General features: G+C 51.1%; 1 protein-coding gene across 1 annotated transcript in view; it reads left to right on the plus strand.

Moving 5' to 3' along the window:
* Positions 1–21,319, plus strand: part of BRWD1 (bromodomain and WD repeat domain containing 1) — a 246,097-nt gene that overhangs the window by 151,244 nt on the left and 73,534 nt on the right. Inside the window, exons 18-26 of the mRNA XM_075334977.1 lie at positions 254–400; positions 505–667; positions 1,090–1,183; positions 1,268–1,405; positions 10,417–10,484; positions 10,902–11,097; positions 11,188–11,310; positions 12,120–12,227; positions 12,450–12,574. Of these exons, the coding sequence (XP_075191092.1) occupies positions 254–400; positions 505–667; positions 1,090–1,183; positions 1,268–1,405; positions 10,417–10,484; positions 10,902–11,097; positions 11,188–11,310; positions 12,120–12,227; positions 12,450–12,574 (1,162 nt within the window). The remainder of the gene's footprint in view (positions 1–253; positions 401–504; positions 668–1,089; positions 1,184–1,267; positions 1,406–10,416; positions 10,485–10,901; positions 11,098–11,187; positions 11,311–12,119; positions 12,228–12,449; positions 12,575–21,319) is intronic.

Consider the following 21,319-nt stretch of genomic DNA (forward strand, 5'->3'; position numbering starts at 1 on the left):
CTCGTTCCGCGCCCCCCGCCCTCGTTCCGCGCCCCCCGCCCTCGTTCCGCGCCCCCCGCCCTCGTTCCGCGCCCCCCGCCCTCGTTGTTCCGCGCCCCCCGCCCTCGTTGTTCCGCGCCCCCCGCCCTCGTTGTTCCGCGCCCCCCGCCCTCGTTGTTCCGCGCGCCCACCCCCAACCTTTGAGTATTAACCATTAACTGTACAGGCTTCAGCTTGTTGCGTGATTTACACTTTTTAACTTCTTTCTCAAAAGTTGATGGAGAAATAGTGGAGCAAGTGGTCAGTCAGCAGACAAACTCTGATCAACAGAACCAAGATCCCGGCCTGCGCCAGGATCAGCGGCCAAATCCAGAACAAGAACCGGGCTCCAGCGCCCAGGCCACCAATGCAGCCAGAAGAGGTACTGTTTGTCCAAATAGACCATGTACCATACTGCGGCTCTTAGCCTGTTCGTATACTGATTTTATTTTTTTTTACGTTGCTCTTTTCTTTCTAACATCACAGATCTTGCTTCTCCTCCAAACATTGGCCTGAGGCGCAGCGGACAAGTAGAAGGGGTTCGTCAGATGCATAACAATGCTCCTCGCAGTCAGATTGCTACGGAGAGGGATCTACTTGCCTGGAGGAAGAGGGTTGTGGTGCCGGAGATACCCAGCATCTCATTCAGGTTTGTGCTGTATGGGTTATAACTAGAGGTGGTCTTACTCTCTGGGGTCCCCTTTATCTGAAACATCTTAATCTTGGTGTAATATCATACATTTTCTGTATGAGCTTTGGACTTCTTATTGCTTATATTCTGCATGGCTGCAGTGTAAAGCATGGTGTAAGTACCAAGCTCCAGCCTGAGCCTTGGTTGAATTGTAAAAAAAACACGTAATGACCGTGGCTGAGCCAACAAAACGTTGGACCATTCTTATCGATAGAGAATTATTTTGAGAACAATTAAGGATCATTAACCCTTTGGCGACATCCTCCCTACATAAGTGGAGCAGGCCACAGGTGGTTGAGTTTTACAGAGAGTGCCTCATCCCATAGTCATGGTCGTGCAGTCAGAGATGCGTTATTTTACATTCTTTTCCTTTCTAACAGGAAAGAGGAAGATATTAGAATTGCAAAAGGAGAACAGGAAAAGTTGTTCTTTGTGAATCAGAAACCATGTGGCATACATGACTATTCCCAAGAGGTAGGATTTTGATTTAGATGTCTGAGCGGCCAGTAACTTTTTAAGGTCTTGGGATAACCTACCCTTTGTCTGTGCCATGTCTAGGACTTTCGAGCTCGTAACCTGAGGCTGCGCAAGAAGATAGCGTCTCGCATGCGACCATCGCGCAGCGAGGTGGAAGAATTTCTTGAGCTCTCCTGCGAGGAAGATAACGGAACAAGGTCTTCTGCAGATGAGGATGAGGCAAGTGGCCATTGTCTTTAGGAGTCTACAATGAAGTATTTCTCATAACTTGGGTCAGTGGGGCTCCTTGACACTTTTAAGGACTTCCATCCCAGTGTGGGCTCAGCATCGGATGCAAACTTTCATTATTTGTAATACCATCCCTCCCAATTACATAATGGGACGTCCTAGGGAAGGTGCAGATGGATGAAGAGGACTTGTGGCTGAACCCCATAGAAAAACAGTCGCTGCTGAGTTATATGGCTGACATCTACCTCTAACAGGATTACAGCTCTCTGATTACTTAAATGTCAGTGCTTAATGGACTTTTTGCAGCACCAATGTTTTCCAGTCGGTGGTCTTGCTGGGATCAGGACCCCCAGGGATTTAAAGCATGCCCGGGGAACGCATCATTCCCCACTCTCCTCAGCGTCCCCGTGATGTGATCATGGGGTTCCCAAGGGATTATCATTATAGACAGCAGTCAGCTAACCCCTGCATCTGTCATGTCGTAATTCCTTTGAATGCCGGATGAGTGCCAGCGTTCATAGGAAAACTGTATTTGTACTGTACAGAGCAATGCTGATGCACCGCTCTGTACAGCACATAAGGTTTATATGGATCAACACCCTAAAACTCTGTGAAGCACCTGGGGGATTGAAGTGCTCCCCATAACAATAGATTGCTTGACTAGTGTAGTTTCCAAAATGGCATCACTTGAGGGGAGGTATCCAGTTTGGGCACCTCAGGGGTTCCAAAAGTCAAATGCTGCTCCTTCCACTCCAAGCCCTGCCGTGGGCCCAAACAGTGGTTTTCCACCACATATGAGTTATCAGCGTGCTCGGGAGAAATTGCACAACGTCAGTATGGTGCGTTTTATTCTGTTACTCTTGTGAAAGAGTAACTTGAGGCTAAAGCAACATTTTTTTTTATTTGAAAAAGTAAAACTATATTTTCCTTCCACATTGCTTTAGTTCCTGTGAAGCATCTAAAGGGTTAATAAACTTCTTTGTGGTTTTGAGCAGTTTGAGGTGTGCAGTTTTTAGAATGGTGTCACTTTTGGGCATTTTCTGTCGCCTAGGCCTCTCTAACTTTAAAAGTGATGTGGTCCTTTAAAAAAAAAAAAGAAAATTGGCTTTGTAAATTTTGTTGAAAAAATGAGTGCAATGTGTCAGAAAAAAAAATAATTCTCAGAATCAGTGGGATTCAAGAGTTAACTCATAAAGTGGTCAGAATTGATAAAATGGCCTGGTCAGGAAGGTGAAAGTAAGCTGGGGGATGAAGGGGTAAAATACTGTCTCATCCCTGGTGGGGTGTCCGCTATGGTTCTGACCACATGGTCTTCCTCTGCTTGTTCTCATCTTTTCCTTTCCCAGGAGGGTTCCGCACACCATATTTATTGATCAGTGATATTGGCATACCCTCTAACGATTGACCCCTGGAGGCCTCATGGAGTTTTTTTTTTCCTAGTTGACCTTTGGTTTGCGATTGTGGATGCCTTCAGCTCCATGGGTAGAGCTGCTCCCTCTTGGGTATTGTCTTGTGTGGTAAATCCCTGCTTGTTTGGATCTGGTGATTGAATGCTTGTTCTTGTGCCGCTATGATCAGTGCCTCTGTACAATCTTACTATCTTGGAGTCCAGGTTTCTCCAGCCATTGGTAGGATTTCCCCATATCGGCCACCTCCATTATCTGTTGATGGTATATCCCGTGTAACAGCTTAGCGTTCCAAGATATTGCATGTTTCTATTCCTCCTTCCAAGATTATTGTTGCCTTATTCCAGGGGTCTCAAACTCGGCTGGGTGTATGGGCCGCACAGAGGAAAAATAATAATTTGGGGGGCTGCATTCTTTGCAGGACAAAGTGACATTTTTATTGGTACCATATATAATATATTATTTTATTGTTTGTTAAAACGTGCGCATTCTTTGTTTAAATATAAAAATTTTATATATATATATATATATATATATATATATATATATATATATATATATATATATATATATATATATATATATATATATATATATATATATATATATATAATTTTATTCCTTTCTTGTAACTAAGTCTTACAATTAGCACTATATAGAAATTTTGACCAACATCTTTTAGTAATGTTCCCCATATTGTTGTAACGTGCCCATCCTTGTCCCCTTGTAGTATTGTGCCCCATCCTTGTCGCTAAGGGGTTAACGTCCAATATATATATATATAATCTCACACACATATATACACACATATATACACAGACATATATACACACATATATACACACACCATTCTTCTCACCTGTCCCGCGCTCCCTCCGCTGCCTCATCTCTGCTTTGTGCGGCCCCCCAGGGCCGTGCCCCCGTTCACTATCGCGGCAGCTGCAGTGTCACTGTCAGTGATTTATGTGAGATGATTGTATTGGCGGCGCGAGAGCGCAGCACCAGCAACACATTCATCTGATATAAAGTGCAGACAGTGCCTGCGGCCCCTGCACCTGCCGCGATAGTGAACAGAGGCACGGGCCTGGGGGCCGCACAAACTACCCTGAGGGGCCGTGTGTTTGAGACCCCTGCCTTAGCCCCTTTCAGCATTTCATCTTTTGGTGCCATTTTTCAGATGTATTCCTGGACACTTCTTTTGTCCGTGATGGTGGCTTGGACACTTATCAAGCCTTGACCTCTCTCTTCTGTTGATATACAATTTCTTTGTGTTGTATTTGGGGTGGAAACCTCAGTACAATGTAAAGAGCTTCCGAGTGCTCACATCTGCAGCTTCCATCTTCCTTTGGCCAGCACACTATGCCTGTAGGGTATCTGATAACTGGCAGTTCTTGTGTATTGATGGTGCGGATCTTATTCTTCCCATTGAGCTGGCTCTTCAGGATCTGTTCTACGTTTTGATGGTATCTGGATGTTGCTTTCCTTGCCTTTTCATCATGTTTACCGTATCCCTGTGGGATGCCAATGTACTTATAACAGGTCTATACATGTGTTTTCTTCATCGTTCCTATGGGAGACCCAGACCATGGGTGTATAGCTTCTGCCTCCGGAGGACACACAAAGTACTACACTAAAAAGTGTAGCTCCTCCCTCCGAGCATATACACCCCCTGGATAACCAAATATAGCCAGTTCAATGCTTTGTGTTCAGGAGGCACACTTCCACACATGCATTCTCATCTGATTTTTCATTTTAAAGAGTTTGAAGAAAAGTGGGTCCAAGCCTGGACCCCCGGCATGTCCCCTCTCACCCCACTGTGTCGGCGGTGTTAAGGTTGATTTCAGGGCTGGAGCCTTACATGCCGCGCTCCTTCACCATCCCTCGGGCTCTGGCTTGAAGTGGGAGCCAGCACGGTTCTCACTGGCTTGCAGGACACCAGTCTCCATCCGCAGCCCTTTCAGGATCCTGCCGGACGGAGCACTCATCCCTCAGGGACCTGGCCCTGCGTCTCACAAGCTAAGTATTTGAGACGTTATTGTCAGGGGGGTCCCTTGCACTTTAATGTTGGGGAGAGTGTGTTATTTAACCTTTGTGACATTTCCGGCCGGTTCTCTGGTTTTCACCAGAGAACCGCGCCGAGGGTGCCCCGCGCGCCGGCCGCATTGTAAAATTTAGGCCCCGGCTTCGCCTGAGGCCTAGTTTCGTTTTCACTGCCCCTGCATGTCAGTCATGCAAGGGGACAGTGCGGCTCCGCCCACCGGCCGTTCGTCACAGGGGAGGACACTCCTCTCTGAGGAGATGTTTCCCCTCCCCTGTATATCTCCTTGGCCCTCCGGATCCCGCTCTTTCACTAAGCCCCGCCCCCTCTCCTCACTGTGGCGCCATTTTATCAGCGTTCTCACACTGATCGGCGCTGGCTGCAGCATCTCTGCTAATCTGTCTGGGGGTCCGAGCTGTGGGATCCGGGAGGGCACACAAACGGTCTGGTAAGCCACAACCTCGGTTGTGGACTTTCTTATACACTCTCTGGGGGTCATTCTGGCAGAGCCCCCACCTCAGCAGCATGTCTCACACTAGGAGCAAGGCTGTACTCCATATACACTGCATGTAAGCTCGTACTGCCTGAACCGAGCACATATCCACATTGTGATGCCTGCTCTAACATGGTGGTGCCTCAGCCTGGAGTCTCCCCAGTGGTCCCTCCGGCTGCTCCGGCCCCGGTGGCTGAACCCCCGGCTTGGGTAGAATCCTTCTCTAAGTCTATCTCCCAGTCCTTTGCCGACTCCATGGGAGAGTTGTCCCGGACTCTGCTGAGCATGCATCAGCCCCCTTCTCAGGGGCGCCTCTGCTGCTTCGGCTCGCTCTCCAGAGCTCACAGAGGATTCTTCATCTGCTCCCAGACCCCGTCCTCCTAAAAGGAGACGCAGGGTCCCCTCTCCTTCCTCGTCCCGCGGCTCTGATTCACGAGCTGACTCGCAGGACGAGGAGGATGTCTTTTCTAGGGGCTCGGACGCTACCTCCATGTGCCCCATTGATCTGACCTGAGGGTGATGCGGATGTTAGTGATTTGATTGCGTCCATTAATTCTGTGCTGGATCTCAATCCGCCAGTATCAGAGGAACAACCCTCTCTGGCAGAAAAGCACCAGTTTACCTTGCCTAAGAGAACAAGGAGTGTGTTCTTTAACCACTCCAGTTTTCAGGCCACTGTGACCAAGCCCAGGGCCTGTCCTGACAAACGCTTCCCAAAACGTGGTTCTGATGACAGTTTTCCTTTTCCACCAGAGGTGGTCAAGGAGTGGGCTCACTCACCAAAGGTAGACCCTCCGGTGTCTAGACTCTCAGCCCGGACAGTTGTCAGTGGCTGATGGCACCTCACTTAAGGATCCCACTGACCGCCAGGTTGACCTTCTGGCCAAATCTGTATATGAGGCAGCAGGGGCCTCGTTCTCCCCATCTTTTGCAGCAGTGTGGGCTCTCAAAGCCATCTCTGCTTCTCTAGAGGAGATGCATTCCCTCGCCAGGGAATCTATGCCTGAAATGGTTGCCTTAACTTCCCAGGCTTCAGCCTTTTCAGCCTACGCCATGTCTGCCATGCTGGAGGCTTCTCACCGCACTGCGGTGGCTTCGGCTAATTCCCTCGCTATCCGCAGGATCTTGTGGCTTCGAGAATGGAAGGCAGACGCTTCTTCAAAGAAGTACCTTGCTGGGCTCCCATTTGCTGGGTCCAGGCTGTTCGGTGAACAACTGGATGAGATAATTAAGGAAGCTACTGGCGGGAAGAGTACTTCCTTGCCACAGACTAAAACCAGGAAACCTGTCCAGGGCAGGAACCAGTCGAGGTTTCGTTCCTTTCGTTCCTCTAACTGGTCGTCCTCTAAGCCCTCGGCCTCGTCCACTAACTCAGCCAAGGACCAGAAGCCCAACTGGCGCACGAAGCCGCGTCCTCAGAAGTCCGCAGGAGCTGCTGCCACCAAGGCAGCCTCCTCTTGACTATCTGGCCGAGCCAGCAACGTCCTTGGTCGGTGGCAGGCTCTCCCACTTTGGCGATGTGTGGTTTCAACACGTCTCCGATCAGTGGGTGCGGGATATCATCTCCCACGGCTACAGGATAGAATTCTCTTCCAGCCCGCCAAACAGATTTTTTTCTGTTAACTCCCCCCCTGCTCCAAGGCCGCCGCCTTCTCTCAGGCCGTGGCATCCTTGCAGGCCAACGGAGTAATTGTACCGGTTCCCGCCAGGGAACGGTTCAGAGGTTTCTACTCAAATCTCTTCCTAGTCCCCAAAAAGGACGGTTCCTTCCGGCCCATCCTGGATCTCAAGCTTCTCAACAAGCATGTTCAGGTGCGGCATTTTCGCATGGAGTCTCTGCGATCAGTCATTGCCTCAATGACCCAAGGGGATTTCCTGGCATCCATCGACATCAGAGATGCCTATCTGCATGTGCCAATTGCAGTTTCACACCAGCGTTGGCTACGTTTTGCAATCGGAGAGGAACATTTCCAATTCGTGGCTCTCCCCTTCGGGTTAGCCACGGCCCCCTCGAGTATTCACCAAGGTCATGGCAGCAGTGGTTGCGGTTCTGCACCTCCAGGGGTTGGCAGTGATTCCTTACCTGGACGACCGTCTAGTCAAGGCTTCATCCAGTGCAGACTGTCAGCGGAGTGTCTCGCTCACTCTCGCCACTCTTGTTCAATTCGGGTGGCTTGTCAATCTGCCCAAGTCCACTCTGACTCCGACCCAGAAACTCACGTACCTAGGGATGCAATTCGAGACTCTGCCGGCACTTGTCAAGCTGCCCTTAGTCAAACAGCAATCCCTCCATCTGGCGGTGCGCTCTCTGCTGAGGCCCCCGCCGTCATTCCATCAGGCACCTAATGCAGGTGCTGGGTCAGATGGGTGGCGTCAATGGAAGCGGTTCCCTTTGCCCAGTTCCATCTGCGTCCTCTGCAGCTGGACATTCTCCGCTGTTGGGACAAGCGGACTTCTTCCTTGCACAGGTTGGTGGCTCTGTCGCCACAGACCAGGAGCTCTCTTCAGTGGTGGCTTCGGCCCCTCTCTCTGTCTCAGGGACGCTCCTTCCTGGCCCCGTCCTTGGTGATCCTCATCACGGATGCCAGTCTATCCGGCTGGGGAGCAGTATTTCTCCACCACCGAGCACAGGGCACTTGGACTCCGTCCGAATCAGCCCTCTCGATCAATGTGCTGGAAATCAGAGCTGTGCTCCTAGCTCTCGTAGCCTTTCACCACCTGTTGGCGGGCAAGCACATTCGAATCCAGTCAGACAACGCGACAGCAGTTGCCTACATCAATCACCAGGGCGGGACTCGCAGCCGCCTGGCAATGTTGGAGGTTCAACGCATCCTTCAGTGGATGGAGGACTCCAAGTCCACCATATCCGCTGTCCACATCCCAGGCGTAGAAAACTGGGAGGCGGATTATCTCAGCCGTCAAACCGTGGACAGCGGCGAGTCGGCTCTGCATCCGGCAGTGTTTCGGTCAATCTGCCGCAAGTGGGGCACTCCGGAAGTGGATCTAATGGCATCCTGGCACAACAACAAGGTCCCGGTTTACGTGGCTCGCTCCCACGATCCTCAGGCCTTTGCAGCGGACGCGCTGGTTCAGGATTGGTCCCAGTTTCGTCTGTCTTACGTGTTTCCCCCTCTAGCTCTCTTGCCCAGAGTCCTGCGCAAGATCATAATGGAGGGCCGTCGGGTCATCCTCATTGCTCCGGACTGGCCCCAGGCGAGCTTGGTACCCAGACCTGCTCCATCTGTCCGTAGAGGTGCCGTGGCATCTCCCGGACCGCGCAGACCTTCTCTCACAAGGTCCGTTTTTCCGCCAGAATTCTGCGGCTCTCAGATTGACGGCGTGGCTCTTGAGTCCTGGATCTTGACGACTTCCGGCATTCCTCCCGAAGTCATCTCCACTATGACTCAGGCTCGGAAGTCCTTCCTCGGCCAAAATTTATCACAGGACTTGGAGAATTTTCCTGTCCTGGTGTCGGTCTTCCGGCCATGCCCCTTGGCCTTTTTCCTTGCCGACCCTTCTGTCCTTTCTACAGTCCGGTCTGCAGCTAGGACTCTCCCCTCAATTCCCTCAAGGGACAGGTCTCTGCTCTGTCAGTGTTGTTCCAGCGGCGTATCGGCCCGGCTGGCTCATCTGCGCACCTTTATGCAGGGCGCATCTCACATCATTCCACCTTACCGGTGGCCTTTGGATCCCTGGGACCTTAATCTGGTCCTCACAGCCTTGCAGAAACCCCCCTTTGAGCCTCTTAGGGAGGTTTCTTTGTTTCGTCTTTCACAGAAAGTCGTCTTTCTAGTGGCCATAACTTCCCTCAGGAGAGTCTCTGATTTAGCTGCTCTCTCTTCGGAGTCACCTTTTTGGTTTTTCATCAAGACAAGATGGTTTCTCCGTCCGACTCTGGACTTTTCTCCCTAAGGTGGTATCTCCTTTCCACCTTAACCAGGACATTTCATTGCCTTCCTTTTGTCCGGCTCCTGTTCATCGCTTTGAAAAAGCGTTGCATACTTTAGATCTGGTGCGGGCGCTCCAGATCTATGTATCACGCACCGCTGTTCTTAGGCGGTGCACCTCTCTTTTTGTGCTGACCACAGGTCGGCGCAAGGGCCTCTCGGCTTCTAAACCGACCCTGGCTCGTTGGATTAGGTCGGCCATCTCTGATGCCTACCAGTGTATTCAAGTGCCTTCCCCGCCGGGGATCAAGGCACACTCGACCAGAGCTGTCGGTGCCTTTTGGGCTTTCAGGCACCAGGCTACGGCTCAGCAGGTCTGTCAGGCTGCCACTTGGTCTAGTCTGCACACCTTTTCGATGCACTACCAAGTGCATACTCATGCTTCGGCAGATGGGAGCTTGGGCAGACGCATCTTTCAGGCGGCTGTCGCCCATTTGTGAAGTTAGGTTTCGCCTACTTCTCAGTTTTCTGTTTTTTTCCCACCCATGGACTGCTTTGAGACGTCCCATGGTCTGGGTCTCCCATAGGAATGATGAAGAAAAAGAGAATTTTGTTTACTTACCGTAAATTCTTTTTCTTATAGTTCCGTAATGGGAGACCCAGCACCCTCCCTGTTGCCTGTTGGCAGTTTCTTGTTCCGCGTGTTATTACCGGCTGTTGTTGTAGACAGAGGCTCCGGTTGTTCCGGTTTTTTGCTCTATCTCTACTTGTGGGTGGCTATTCTCCTTCAGCTTTTGCACTAAACTGGCTATATTTGGTTATCCAGGGGGTGTATATGCTCGGAGGGAGGAGCTACACTTTTTAGTGTAGTACTTTGTGTGTCCTCCGGAGGCAGAAGCTATACACCCATGGTCTGGGTCTCCCATTACGGAACTAAGAAAAATAATTTACGGTAAGTAAACAAAATTCTCTTTTTTAGACCGTTTTATGGTAACTTAAATGGGGTTTCTGAAAACCACAAGTCGTCCTGAGAAAAACACACTCTCACATGGCTCTATATAGAAGGAAAAATAAAAAGGCTCATGGGAGAAGGGAAAATGTAAACGTAAAAATGAAAATTTGCTGCGCAGGCAAAAGGATTAAAGAGGCATTAATATAGAATTGTTTCTTCTTTGCAGGTGGAAAATCAAACTGGTAATTCAGTGGAGTCTCCTTCTGAAGATGAAGATGACTGGAGAAACACAAGGTAAAATGTCCAATTTATTTATGTTTCTGTGATTTCATTATCACGACCACTAATGTCAACGCCAAGAAGTCTGAATTGTGGACTACAGCCGCCTCAAAACTTAGATAAAACCAGCTAGTGAGAATCTAATAGCTGTATGTGTAAATGGCCTCAGTTTTACCAACTGAATAGAGTGGCCCTCGCATATGAGCAGGGTCTCTCATGTGTATGGATCTCAGTGTTGAAACCGGCCTCGTGCAGAGGCCACATACTTACGCATTTACCTATTGACATACAGCTGCTATCTATATAGTCCATTGAGACTCCTGGTGACAGCAACTGTTTTGTAATGGCTAAAATTGAGAAATTCCCACCTGTAGAAGGTCTCTGTCTCCTGTGAATGCAACAAAATTGTCCCTCATTTTCTCCTCGTTGTAGTGACGTATCCAGTGAGTACTCAGATTGGACGACAGATGCAGGAATTAATCTTCAACCTCCGAGCCGGAATTCCACACGACGTAGAGTTAAGAAGCTGGCGAGCAGCTCGGAGGACGAGAGCTCAACAGTGGAGAAATCCACGGAAGAAAAGTCCACCCCTAAAAGAGAGAGGCCTAGGAAAACTAAGGAGAATGAGGTATGCTCATAAGATCAGACTGAAACTCTTCAAGACGTGAGAGGTGAATAAGATCACTTTTGTACATTTCACCTTATGCTCTGCATGTAGACAAGAAAAATGCCCTCGAGAGCTCCTCTGAACAGAGAGATTTCAAACGACTGGCGTCCATCTAATTGGATCACGGACACGACCCCTCGGCGGTCCCCTTTTGTTCCACAGATGGGAGATGAGGTGAGTTTTCTGCTTTTTCTTGTGGTAGAAGTCACTGATCACCCAGAAGGGAGGAAATAAAGACTTAGTGTGGCTTCCAGTTTGGTTTTCCATGGCAGCTACACCAGGGCAACGTTCACGTCTGTGTTGGCAATCCTCTGTTTTGCATCCTGGGTGCTTCTATTGCTCTATAGGCCCCTGTGACATGTTGTTGTGGCACATCATGACGTCACCCTTTAATTTCTGAGATTCCTGGTCACACTGCATCTGTTGACCCTAATGAGCAGTGTCGTATAGTTGAGTCTTTAAGCTCATAAAAAGACTCAAGGTTGGGCTGGGGACCAGTATTGTTGCTCTGACCGTGAAATAGTCATGTGAATAAGCCCTAAGGCCCCGGCATGTAATTAGTGATAGGTCACCACCAACAACATGTCTATTGATGTTTCTAGTGCACATCCCTTGAACACTATAGGAATACTATGGCCCCAATCCATTATTTTCTTATTTTGCATGCCAACCTTATTCATTTTGGCGCATTTTACGAGGTGTTAATGAACACGGCGCTGCTTTTAACTGCTACGCATCACTGCAAGAAACGCACTCCAGTTTTGGAGTACATTTGTGTCCAAACTTGGGCCTTTTGTGGCATTAGTTATGATGATTGTTGGCCGAGCTCTGCCACCCCTGCTCCGAATTAATCTCTGCCCACTTAAAAAATAAATTGCGTCCATCAACTCCAATTTTAAAAAAAAGTTTGGGTTGAATTCCGGTTAAAATTGATAAATTGCACCCAGTTTGCCTGAATCACTGTACGATTTCTGCATTTCCAGGTCATCTACTTTCGACAAGGTCATGAAGCGTACATTAATGCTGTCCAAAGAAGTAACCTCAGTATCGGTAACACGCTAAAGGAGCCATGGAGGAAATGTGTACTCAGGGTAATGTGTGTTATGTTTAAATGTCAGTGCCTGAGATAAATCAATGCTCATAATGTCTGCTCCCGATGGAAAATAAAGACGAGATGTGAGCAGGGTGTTACTCTAAGGAGGTCATAGAGTTGATACCATAGATCTCCAAGTTTGTATTTAGTGTGCCTCACCCCATTCTCTTGGAGAGATTAATGCATGATGTTTTTGTTTTTTTTTTTTTTCTTTTTCTAGGACCAGGAATTGGTGAAAATAGTTGGGATCCGGTATGAAATTGGGCCTCCAACTTTGTGCTGTCTTAAACTTGCCTTGATCGACCACGATAGTGGGAAGATCATGGAGCAATCCTTCTCTCTCAAGTATGTTCCAAGTTTCCATTGGTCTTTAATATTAATCTAAATGTCTTACAGCAAATGAAAATGGGTACTGTAGTTGAGTACCGGCAGATCCAGACAGGTGTCTAACCCTGCTGATATTTTTACTCAGAGGAGATGGTAAAAGTCTGCACAATTTAAAGGGGCATTTCCTTGATCTTACTAAGATATTGTGTTTTATATAGGTCTAGGACCCCTACAGACTTAATAGTATATCTCTGTGACCCTTTCTAAGTTTTCCTGCAAAGTCACGCTCTGACAAGAACGACAACTGCAGAAGCCAGACATTTAGTTTCATGCACAGCTCACAGGGGTAAGACTGTGAAGGGCTTACAGCGCTAAATCAACTGTGTAGAGGTCTGCCCCCTCCTTGCTCAGAGCAAGCTGTCTTGCCCCCCCCCCCCCCCTCCTTGCTCAGAGCATGTGGCCTGCCCCCCCCCCCCCCCCCTCACTCCTTGCTCGGAGCAAGCGGCCTTGCCCCCCCTCCCGCCTTGCTCGGAGCAAGCGGCCTGCTTCCCCCCCCTCCCCTTCCCTCTTGCTCGGAGCAAGCACCCTGCCCCCCCTCCCTCTTCTTGCTCGGAGCAAGCGGCCTGCCCCCCCCTTTTTTTTTTTTTTTTTTTAAATATAAGATGGAAATTCTTTAACTTTTGTTTGACTTCTATGTCATTCACATATTGCTTTGTGCAAAGGTTACTCAGTCGACAACAGACATTTAAATGTAAGTTTTAAGAAACAAAAATGGCGTTTTAGCGATAGTTCATAAAGTTTTCCACCATAAAAGCAGCTGGAGCTCACAAATCTCCCCATACCTGCAGCCTGATTGCAGTGGTAGTTGTGGATTGGTAACATTTTATGGCATCCTTTGCACAGATGGTTGCACATCTCTTCCCAGTGTAATTACTTGATCTGCAAAATCATTACTGCTTGTGACAGAGGATGTATTCTCCCCTCAGTAATGGTAGAATATCGAAGAGATTACAAAGGCAGGAGAAGGATTTCAGACACGTTTATATAATAATAATTTTCTTTTTCTTTGTCGCTCCATTGGGAGACCCAGACAATTGGGGTGTATAGCTTCTGCCTCCGGAGGCCACACAAAGTATTACACTTTAAAAAGTGTAACCCCTCCCCTCTGCTATACACCCTCCCGTGCATCACGGGCTCCTCAGTTTTTATGCTTTGTGCGAAGGAGGATGAACACCTTCAGTTCGTGGCACTGCCATTCGGCCTGGCGACAGCCCCACGGGTCTTCACCAAGGTCATGGCAGCAGTGGTGGCGGTCCTACAGGGCCACTCGGTGATCACTTACCTAGACGATCCTCTAGTCAAGACACCCTCCTGGGTGGCATGTCAACACAACCTGGCCATTGCTCTGGAGACTCTCCAGGGGTTCGGGTAGATCATAAAAATTCCAGGGTCAAAGCTGACACCGACCCAATCACGGACTTGTCTCGGGATGGAGTTTTATACTCTCTCAGCGATAGTGAAGCTTCCGCTGCATAGTCAGCGTTCACTACAGACAGGGGTGCAATCTCTCCTTCGGGCCCAGTCACCCCTTGAGGCGCCTCATGCACTGTCCCAGGAAGATGGTGACAGCAAGGGAGGCAGTTCCCTTGCGCAGTTTCGTCTGCGTCCGATTCTTTCGGACACCGCAAATGGGACAGGAGGTCGACGTCCCTAGACAAGAACGTCCCTCTGTCCCTTGCAGCAACACCTCTCTTCAGTGGTGTTTTCTTTCCACTTCCTGGGCGAAGGAAAATCCTTCCGGCCCCCAGCCGGGGCTGGGGTCACGACGGACGCGAGTCTGTCAGGGTGGGGAGCGGTCTTCCTCCACCACTCGGCTCAGGGAACCTGGACTCCGACAGAGTCCTCCCCTCGGTTAAATGTTCTGGAGATAAAGGCAGTGGATTTAGCCCTAAAGGTGTTCCAGCGGTAGCTGGACGGCAGGCAGATCCGAATTCAGTCGGACAACGCCAAGGCAGTTGCATACATCAACCACCAGGGCGGCACACGCAGTCGTCAAGCCTTCCGAGCAGTTCGGCAGATGCGGCTGTGGGCGGAAGCCACAGCCTCCAACTTCTCCGCAGTTCACATCCCGGGCGTAGAAAACTGAGAAGCAGAATTTTCTCAGTCGCCAGGGCATGGACACAGGGGAATGGTCTTCACCCGCATGTGTTTCTAGAGATCTGTTGCCGTTGGGGAACGCCGGACGTCGATCTAATGGCGTCTCAGCACTACAACAAAGTCCCGGCATTCAGGGCTCGGTCCAAGGATCACAGAGCTCTGGCGGCAGACGCGCTAGTTCACGACTGGTCGCAGTTTCGACTGCCTTATGTATTTCCTCCTCTGGCACTACTGCCCAGAGTGTTACGCAACTGCCCAGAGTGTTACGCAAGATCAAGTCAGACTGTCGCCGCGCCATCCTCGTTGCTCCAGACTGGCCGAGGTGATCGTGGTACCCGGATCTGTGGCACCTCACGGTGGGTCAACCGTGGGCACTCCCTGACCGACCTGTCTTGCTGCCTCAAGGGCCATATTTCCTTCGGAATTCTACGGCTCTAATCCTCACTGTGTGGTGGCTCCTAGCGTCATCAGGGATATCTCCAGATGTCATTGCCACCATGAGACAGGCCAGGAAACCAACGTCCGCCAAGATCTATCACAGGACTTGGAGGATCTTCTTATCCTGGTGCTCTGATCAGGGTTTTACTCCCTGGCCGTTTGCCTTGCCCACTTTCGTGGCAGTCACATCACTCAGACGAGTATCTCAGCTGGCAGAGCTGTCATGCAAAGCCACCTTCCTGGGGTTTCACCAGGATAGGGTGGTTCTACGTCCGGTCCCGGCCTTTCTCCCTAAGGTATCCCCGTTTCGTCTTACCCTCTTTGGGTCCGCATCCAGTTCACCAATGTGAAAAGGATTTGCATTTATTAGATCTGGTGAGAGCACTCCGGCTCTACATTTCTCGCACGGCGCCCCTGCGCCGGTCTGATGCGCTCTTGTCCTTTTCGCGGACCAGAGTAAGGGATTTCAGGTTTTCAAGTCAACCTTGGCTCGGTGAATCAAGGAACCGATTCTTGAAGCATACCGTTCTTTTGGGCTTCCGATTCCTGCAGAGCTGAAGGCCCATTCTACCAGAGCCGTCGGTGTCCTGAGCATTGCGACACCAGACTACGGCTCGGCAGGTGTGTCAGGCGGCTACCTGGTCGAGTCTGCACACTTTCACGAAACACTATCAGGTGCATGCCGATGATTCGGCAGATGCCAGCCTAGGTAGGCGAGTCCTTCAGGCGGCAGTTGCCCACCTGTAAGAGGGGGCCGTTTTTCGGCTCTTTTTATCGAGGTATTCTTTTACCCACCCAGGGATTGCTTTTGGACATCCCAATTGTCTGGGTCTCCCAATGGAGCGACAAAGAAGAAGGGAATTTTGTTTACTTACCGTAAATTCCTTTTCTTCTAGCTCCTATTGGGAGACCCAGCACCCGCCCCTGTTCCCTTCGGGCTGTTGTTCTTCTGTGTACACATGTTGTTCATGTTGAATTGTTCTTTTGGTCCATGGTTTCAGTTCTCCGAACATCCTTCGGATTGAATTTACCTTAGGCCAATTTATAAGTTTCCTCCTTCCTGCTTTTGCACCAAAACTGAGGAGCCCGTGATGCACGGGAGGGTGTATAGCAGAGGGGAGGGGTTACACTTTTTAAAGTGTAATACTTTGTGTGGCCTCCGGAGGCAGAAGCTATACACCCCAATTGTCTGGGTCTCCCAATAGGAGCTAGAAGAAAAGGAATTTACGGTAAGTAAACAAAATTCCCTTCATTGTTCCTATGGGAGACCCATACATTGGGTGTATAGCTTCTGCCTCCGGAGGACACACAAAGTACTACACTAAAAAGTGTAGCTCCTCCCTCTGAGCCTATGCACCCCCTGGAGAACCAGATCTAGCCAGTTCATTGCTTTGTGTTCAGGAGGCATACATCCACACATGCATTCTCATCTGATTTTTCATTTTTGGAAAGATTTTGAAGAAAAGCGGGTCCAAGTCTGGACTCCCGGCATGTCCCTTCTCACCCCACTGTGTCGGCGGTGCTGTTAAAGTTGATTCCAAAGCTGGAGCCTTACATGCCGCGCTCCTTCACCATCCCTCGGGCTCTGGCTTGAAGTGGGAGCCAGCACGGTTCTCCATGCTTTGCAGGACACCGATCTTCATCCGCAGCCCTTCAGGATCCTGCTGGATGGAGCACTCATCCCCAGGGACATGGCCCTGCGTCTCAGCAAGCTAAGTACCTGAGACGTTTATATTCTGGGGGTCCCTGTACTTTATTATGTTGGGAGAGTGTGCTGAGTGTGTTTTCTGACATTTCCGGCCGGTTCTCTGGCTGTCGCCTGAGAACCGCGCCGAGGGTGCCTGCGTGCCGGCCGCACCGCTCAAATTCAGGCCCCGGCTTCGCCGGAGGCCAACTTTCGGTTTCACTGCCCTCGCATGTCATTCATGCAGAGGGACAGTGTGGCTCCGCCCAGCGGCCGTTCTGCACAGGGGAGAGACACTCCTCACTGAGTACATGTCTCCTCCCCTGTAAGTCTCTTTGGCCCTCCAGATCCCGCTCTCAGGGTTGGCCCCGCCCCCTCTCCTCGCTCCGGCGCCATTTTATTAGTGTTTTCTCTGCAATCAGCACTGGCTGCAGCATCCCTGCTGAGGTGCTTGGGGGTCCGGGCTTCGGGATCTGAAGGGCACACAACACCGCTCCAGCGGTCTGGTAAGCCACAACCTCTGGTTGTGGGCCTCTGTATATACTCTCTGGGGGTCACTCTGGCAGAGCCCCCACTTCAGCAGCATGTCTCACATGAGGAGCAAGGCTCCAAAGCTATATTCAGTATGCACTGCATGTAAGCTCGTGCTGCCTGAACAGAGCACATATCCACATTGTGATGCCTGCTGTAACCTGACAATGCCTCAGCCTGGAATCGCCCCCCCAGTGGTCTCTCCGGCTGCTCCGGCTCCTGTGGCTGAACCCCCGGCTTGGGTAGAATCCTTCTCTAGGTCAATCTCCCAGTCTTTTGCCGACTCCATGGGACAGCTGTCCCGGACTTTGCTGAATATGCATCAGCCCCCTTCTCAGGGCGCCTCTGCTGCTAGGGCTCTCTCAGCGGAGCTCACAGAGGATTCATCATCTGGTCCCAGACCCCGTCCTCCTAAAAGGAGACGCAGGGCTCCCTCTCCTTCCTCGTCCCGCGGCTCTGTTTCAGAAGCTGACTCGCCGGACGAGGAGGATGCCTTTACTGGGGGCTCGGAGGCTACCTCCATGTGCCCCATTGATCTGTCCGAAAGTGACTCAGATGTTAGTGATTTGATTGCGTCCATTAATTCTGTACTGGACCTCAATCCGCCAGTATCAGAGGAGCAACCCTCTCGGGCAGAAAAGCACCAGTTTACCTTGCCTAAGAGGACAAGGAGTGTGTTCTTTAACCACTCCAGTTTTCAGGCCACTGTGACCAAGCCTAGGGCCTGTCCTGACAAACGCTTCCCAAAGCGTGGTTCTGGTGACCGTTTTCCCTTTCCACCTGAGGTGGTCAAGGAGTGGGCTCATTCACCAAAGGTAGACCCCCCGGTGTCTAGACTCTCAGCCCGGACCGTTGTATCAGTGGCTGATGGCACCTCTCAAGGATTCCACTGACCGCCAGGTTGACCTTCTGGCCAAATCTGTATATGAGGCGGCAGGGGCCTCGTTCTCCCCATCTTTTGCAGCAGTGTGGGCTCTCAAAACCATCTCTGCTTCCCTAGAGGAGATGCATTCCCTCACCAGGGACTCTATGCCCCAGATGGTTGCCTTAACTTCCCAAGCTTCAGCTTTTTCATCCTATGCCATGTCTGCCATGCTGGAGGCTTCTCACCGCACTGCGGTGGCTTCGGCTAATTCCCTCGCTATCCGCAGGATCTTGTGGCTTCGAGAGTGGAAGGCAGATGCTTCTTCAAAGAAGTACCTTGCTGGGCTCCCTTTTGCTGGGTCCAGGCTATTCGGTGAACAACTGGATGAAATTATTAAGGAAGCTCTTGGCGGGAAGAGTACTTCCATGCCACAAACCAAAACCAGGAAACCTGTCCAGGGTAGGAACCAGTCGAGGTTTCGTTCCTTTCGTTCCTCCAACTGGTCGTCCTCTAAGCCCTCGGCCTCGTCCACTAACTCAGCCAAGGACCAGAAATCCAACTGGCGCCCAAAAGCGCGTCCACAGAAGACCGCAGGAGCTGCTGCCACTAAGGCAGCCTCCTCTTGACTATCTGACGTCCTTAGTCGGTGGCAGGCTCTCCCACTTTGGCGACGTGTGGTTTCAACACGTCTCCGATCAGTGGGTGCAGGATATCATCTCCCACGGCTACAGGATAGAATTCTCTTCCAGCCCGCCAAACAGATTTTTTCTCTCAACTCCCCCCTGCTCCAAGGCCGCCACCTTCTCTCAGGCCGTGGCATCCTTTCAGGCCAACGGAGTAATTGTACCGGTTCCCGCCCGGGAACGGTTCAGAGGTTTCTGCTCAAATCTCTTCCTAGTCCCCAAAAAGGACGGTTCCTTCCGGCCCATCCTGGATCTCAAGCTTCTCAACAAGCATGTTCAGGTGCGGCATTTTCGCATGGAGTCTCTGCGATCAGTCATTGCCTCAATGACCCAAGGGGATTTCCTGGCATCCATCGACATCAGAGATGCCTATCTGCATGTGCCAATTGCAGTTTCACACCAGCGTTGGCTACGTTTTGCAATCGGAGAGGAACATTTCCAATTCGTGGCTCTCCCCTTCGGGTTAGCCACGGCCCCTCGGGTATTCACCAAGGTCATGGCAGCAGTGGTTGCGGTTCTGCACCCCCAGGGGTTGGCAGTGATTCCTTACCTGGACGACCTTCTAGTCAAGGCTTCATCCAGCGCAGACGGTCAGCGGAGTGTCTCGCTCACTCTCGCCACTCTAGCCCAATTCGGGTGGCTTGTCAATCTGCCCAAATCCACTCTGACTCCGACCCAGAGGCTCACGTACCTAGGGATGCAGTTAGAGACTCTGCCGGCACTTGTGAAGCTGCCCTTAGTCAAACAGCAGTCCCTTCATCTGGCGGTGCGCTCTCTGCTGAGGCCCCGCCGTCATTCCATCCGGCACCTAATGCAGGTGCTGGGTCAGATGGTGGCATCAATGGAGGCTGTTCCCTTTGCCCAGTTCCATCTGCGTCCTCTGCAGCTGGACATTCTCCGCTGTTGGGACAAGCGGACTTCCTCCTTGCACAGGCTAGTGGCTCTGTCGCCACAGACCAGGAGCTCTCTTCAGTGGTGGCTTCGGCCCCTCTCTCTGTCTCAGGGGCGCTCCTTCCTGGCCCCGTCCTGGGTGATCCTCACCACGGATGCCAGTCTATCCGGCTGGGGAGCGGTATGTCTCCACCACCGAGCGCAGGGCACTTGAACTCCGTCCGAGTCAGCCCTCTCGATCAATGTGCTGGAAACCAGAGCTGTGCTTCTAGCTCTCCTAGCCTTTCACCACCTTTTGGCGGGCAAGCACATCCGAGTCCAGTCAGACAACGCGACAGCGGTTGCCTACATCAATCACCAAGGCGGGACACGCAGCCGCCTGGCAATGTTGGAGGTTCAACGCATCCTTCAATGGACGGAGGACTCAAAGTCCACCATATCCGCAGTCCACATCCCAGGCGTGGAAAACTGGGAAGCAGATTCTCAGCCGTCAAACCGTGGACAGTGGCGAGTGGTCCCTGCATCCGGCAGTGTTTCAGTCAATCTGCCGCAAGTGGGGCACTCCGGAAGTGGACCTAATGGCATCCCGTCACAACAACAAGGTTCCGGTTTACGTGGCTCGCTCCCACGATCCTCAGGCCTTTGCAGCGGACGCTCTGGTTCAAGACTGGTCCCAGTTTCGTCTGTCCTACGTGTTTCCCCCTCTAGCTCTCTTGCCCAGAGTTCTGCACAAGATTAGAATGGAGGGCCGTCGGGTCATCCTCATTGCTCCGGACTGGCCCAGGCGAGCTTGGTACCCAGACCTGCTCCATCTGTCCGTAGAGGTGCCGTTGCATCTTCCGGACCGTCCAGACCTTCTCTCACAAGGTCCGTTTTTCCGCCAGAATTCTGCGGCTCTCAGATTGACAGCGTGGCTCTTGAGTCCTGGATCTTGACGGCTTCTGGTATTCCTCCTGAAGTCATTTCCACTATGACTCGGGCTCGGAAGTCTTCCTCGGCCAAAATCTATCACAGGACTTGGAGAATTTTCCTCTCCTGGTGTCGCTCTTCCGGCCATGCTCCTTGGCCTTTTTCCTTGCCGACCCTTCTGTCCTTTCTACAGTCCGGTCTGCAGCTAGGACTATCCCTCAATTCCCTCAAGGGACAAGTCTCGGCTCTGTCAGTTCTGTTCCAGCGGCGTATCGCCCGGCTGGCTCGAGTGCGCACCTTCATGCAGGGTGCGTCTCACATCATTCCGTCTTACCGGCGGCCCTTGGATCCCTGGGACCTCAATTTGGTCCTCACGGCCTTGCAGAAACCCCCCTTCTTTGTCGCTCCATTGGGAGACCCAGACAATTGGGTGTATAGCTTCTGCCTCCGGAGGCCACACAAAGTATTACACTTTAAAAAGTGTAACCCCTCCCCTCTGCCTATACACCCCCCCCCCCCGTGCATCACGGGCTCCTCAGTTTTTTGCTTTGTGTTGAAGGAGGCACACATTCACTCATGCTCCCATTTTAGTCAGCAGCAGCTGC

Source organism: Anomaloglossus baeobatrachus, chromosome 2, assembly GCF_048569485.1.
Source record: "Anomaloglossus baeobatrachus isolate aAnoBae1 chromosome 2, aAnoBae1.hap1, whole genome shotgun sequence".
Classification (NCBI taxonomy): Eukaryota; Metazoa; Chordata; class Amphibia; order Anura; family Aromobatidae; genus Anomaloglossus; species Anomaloglossus baeobatrachus.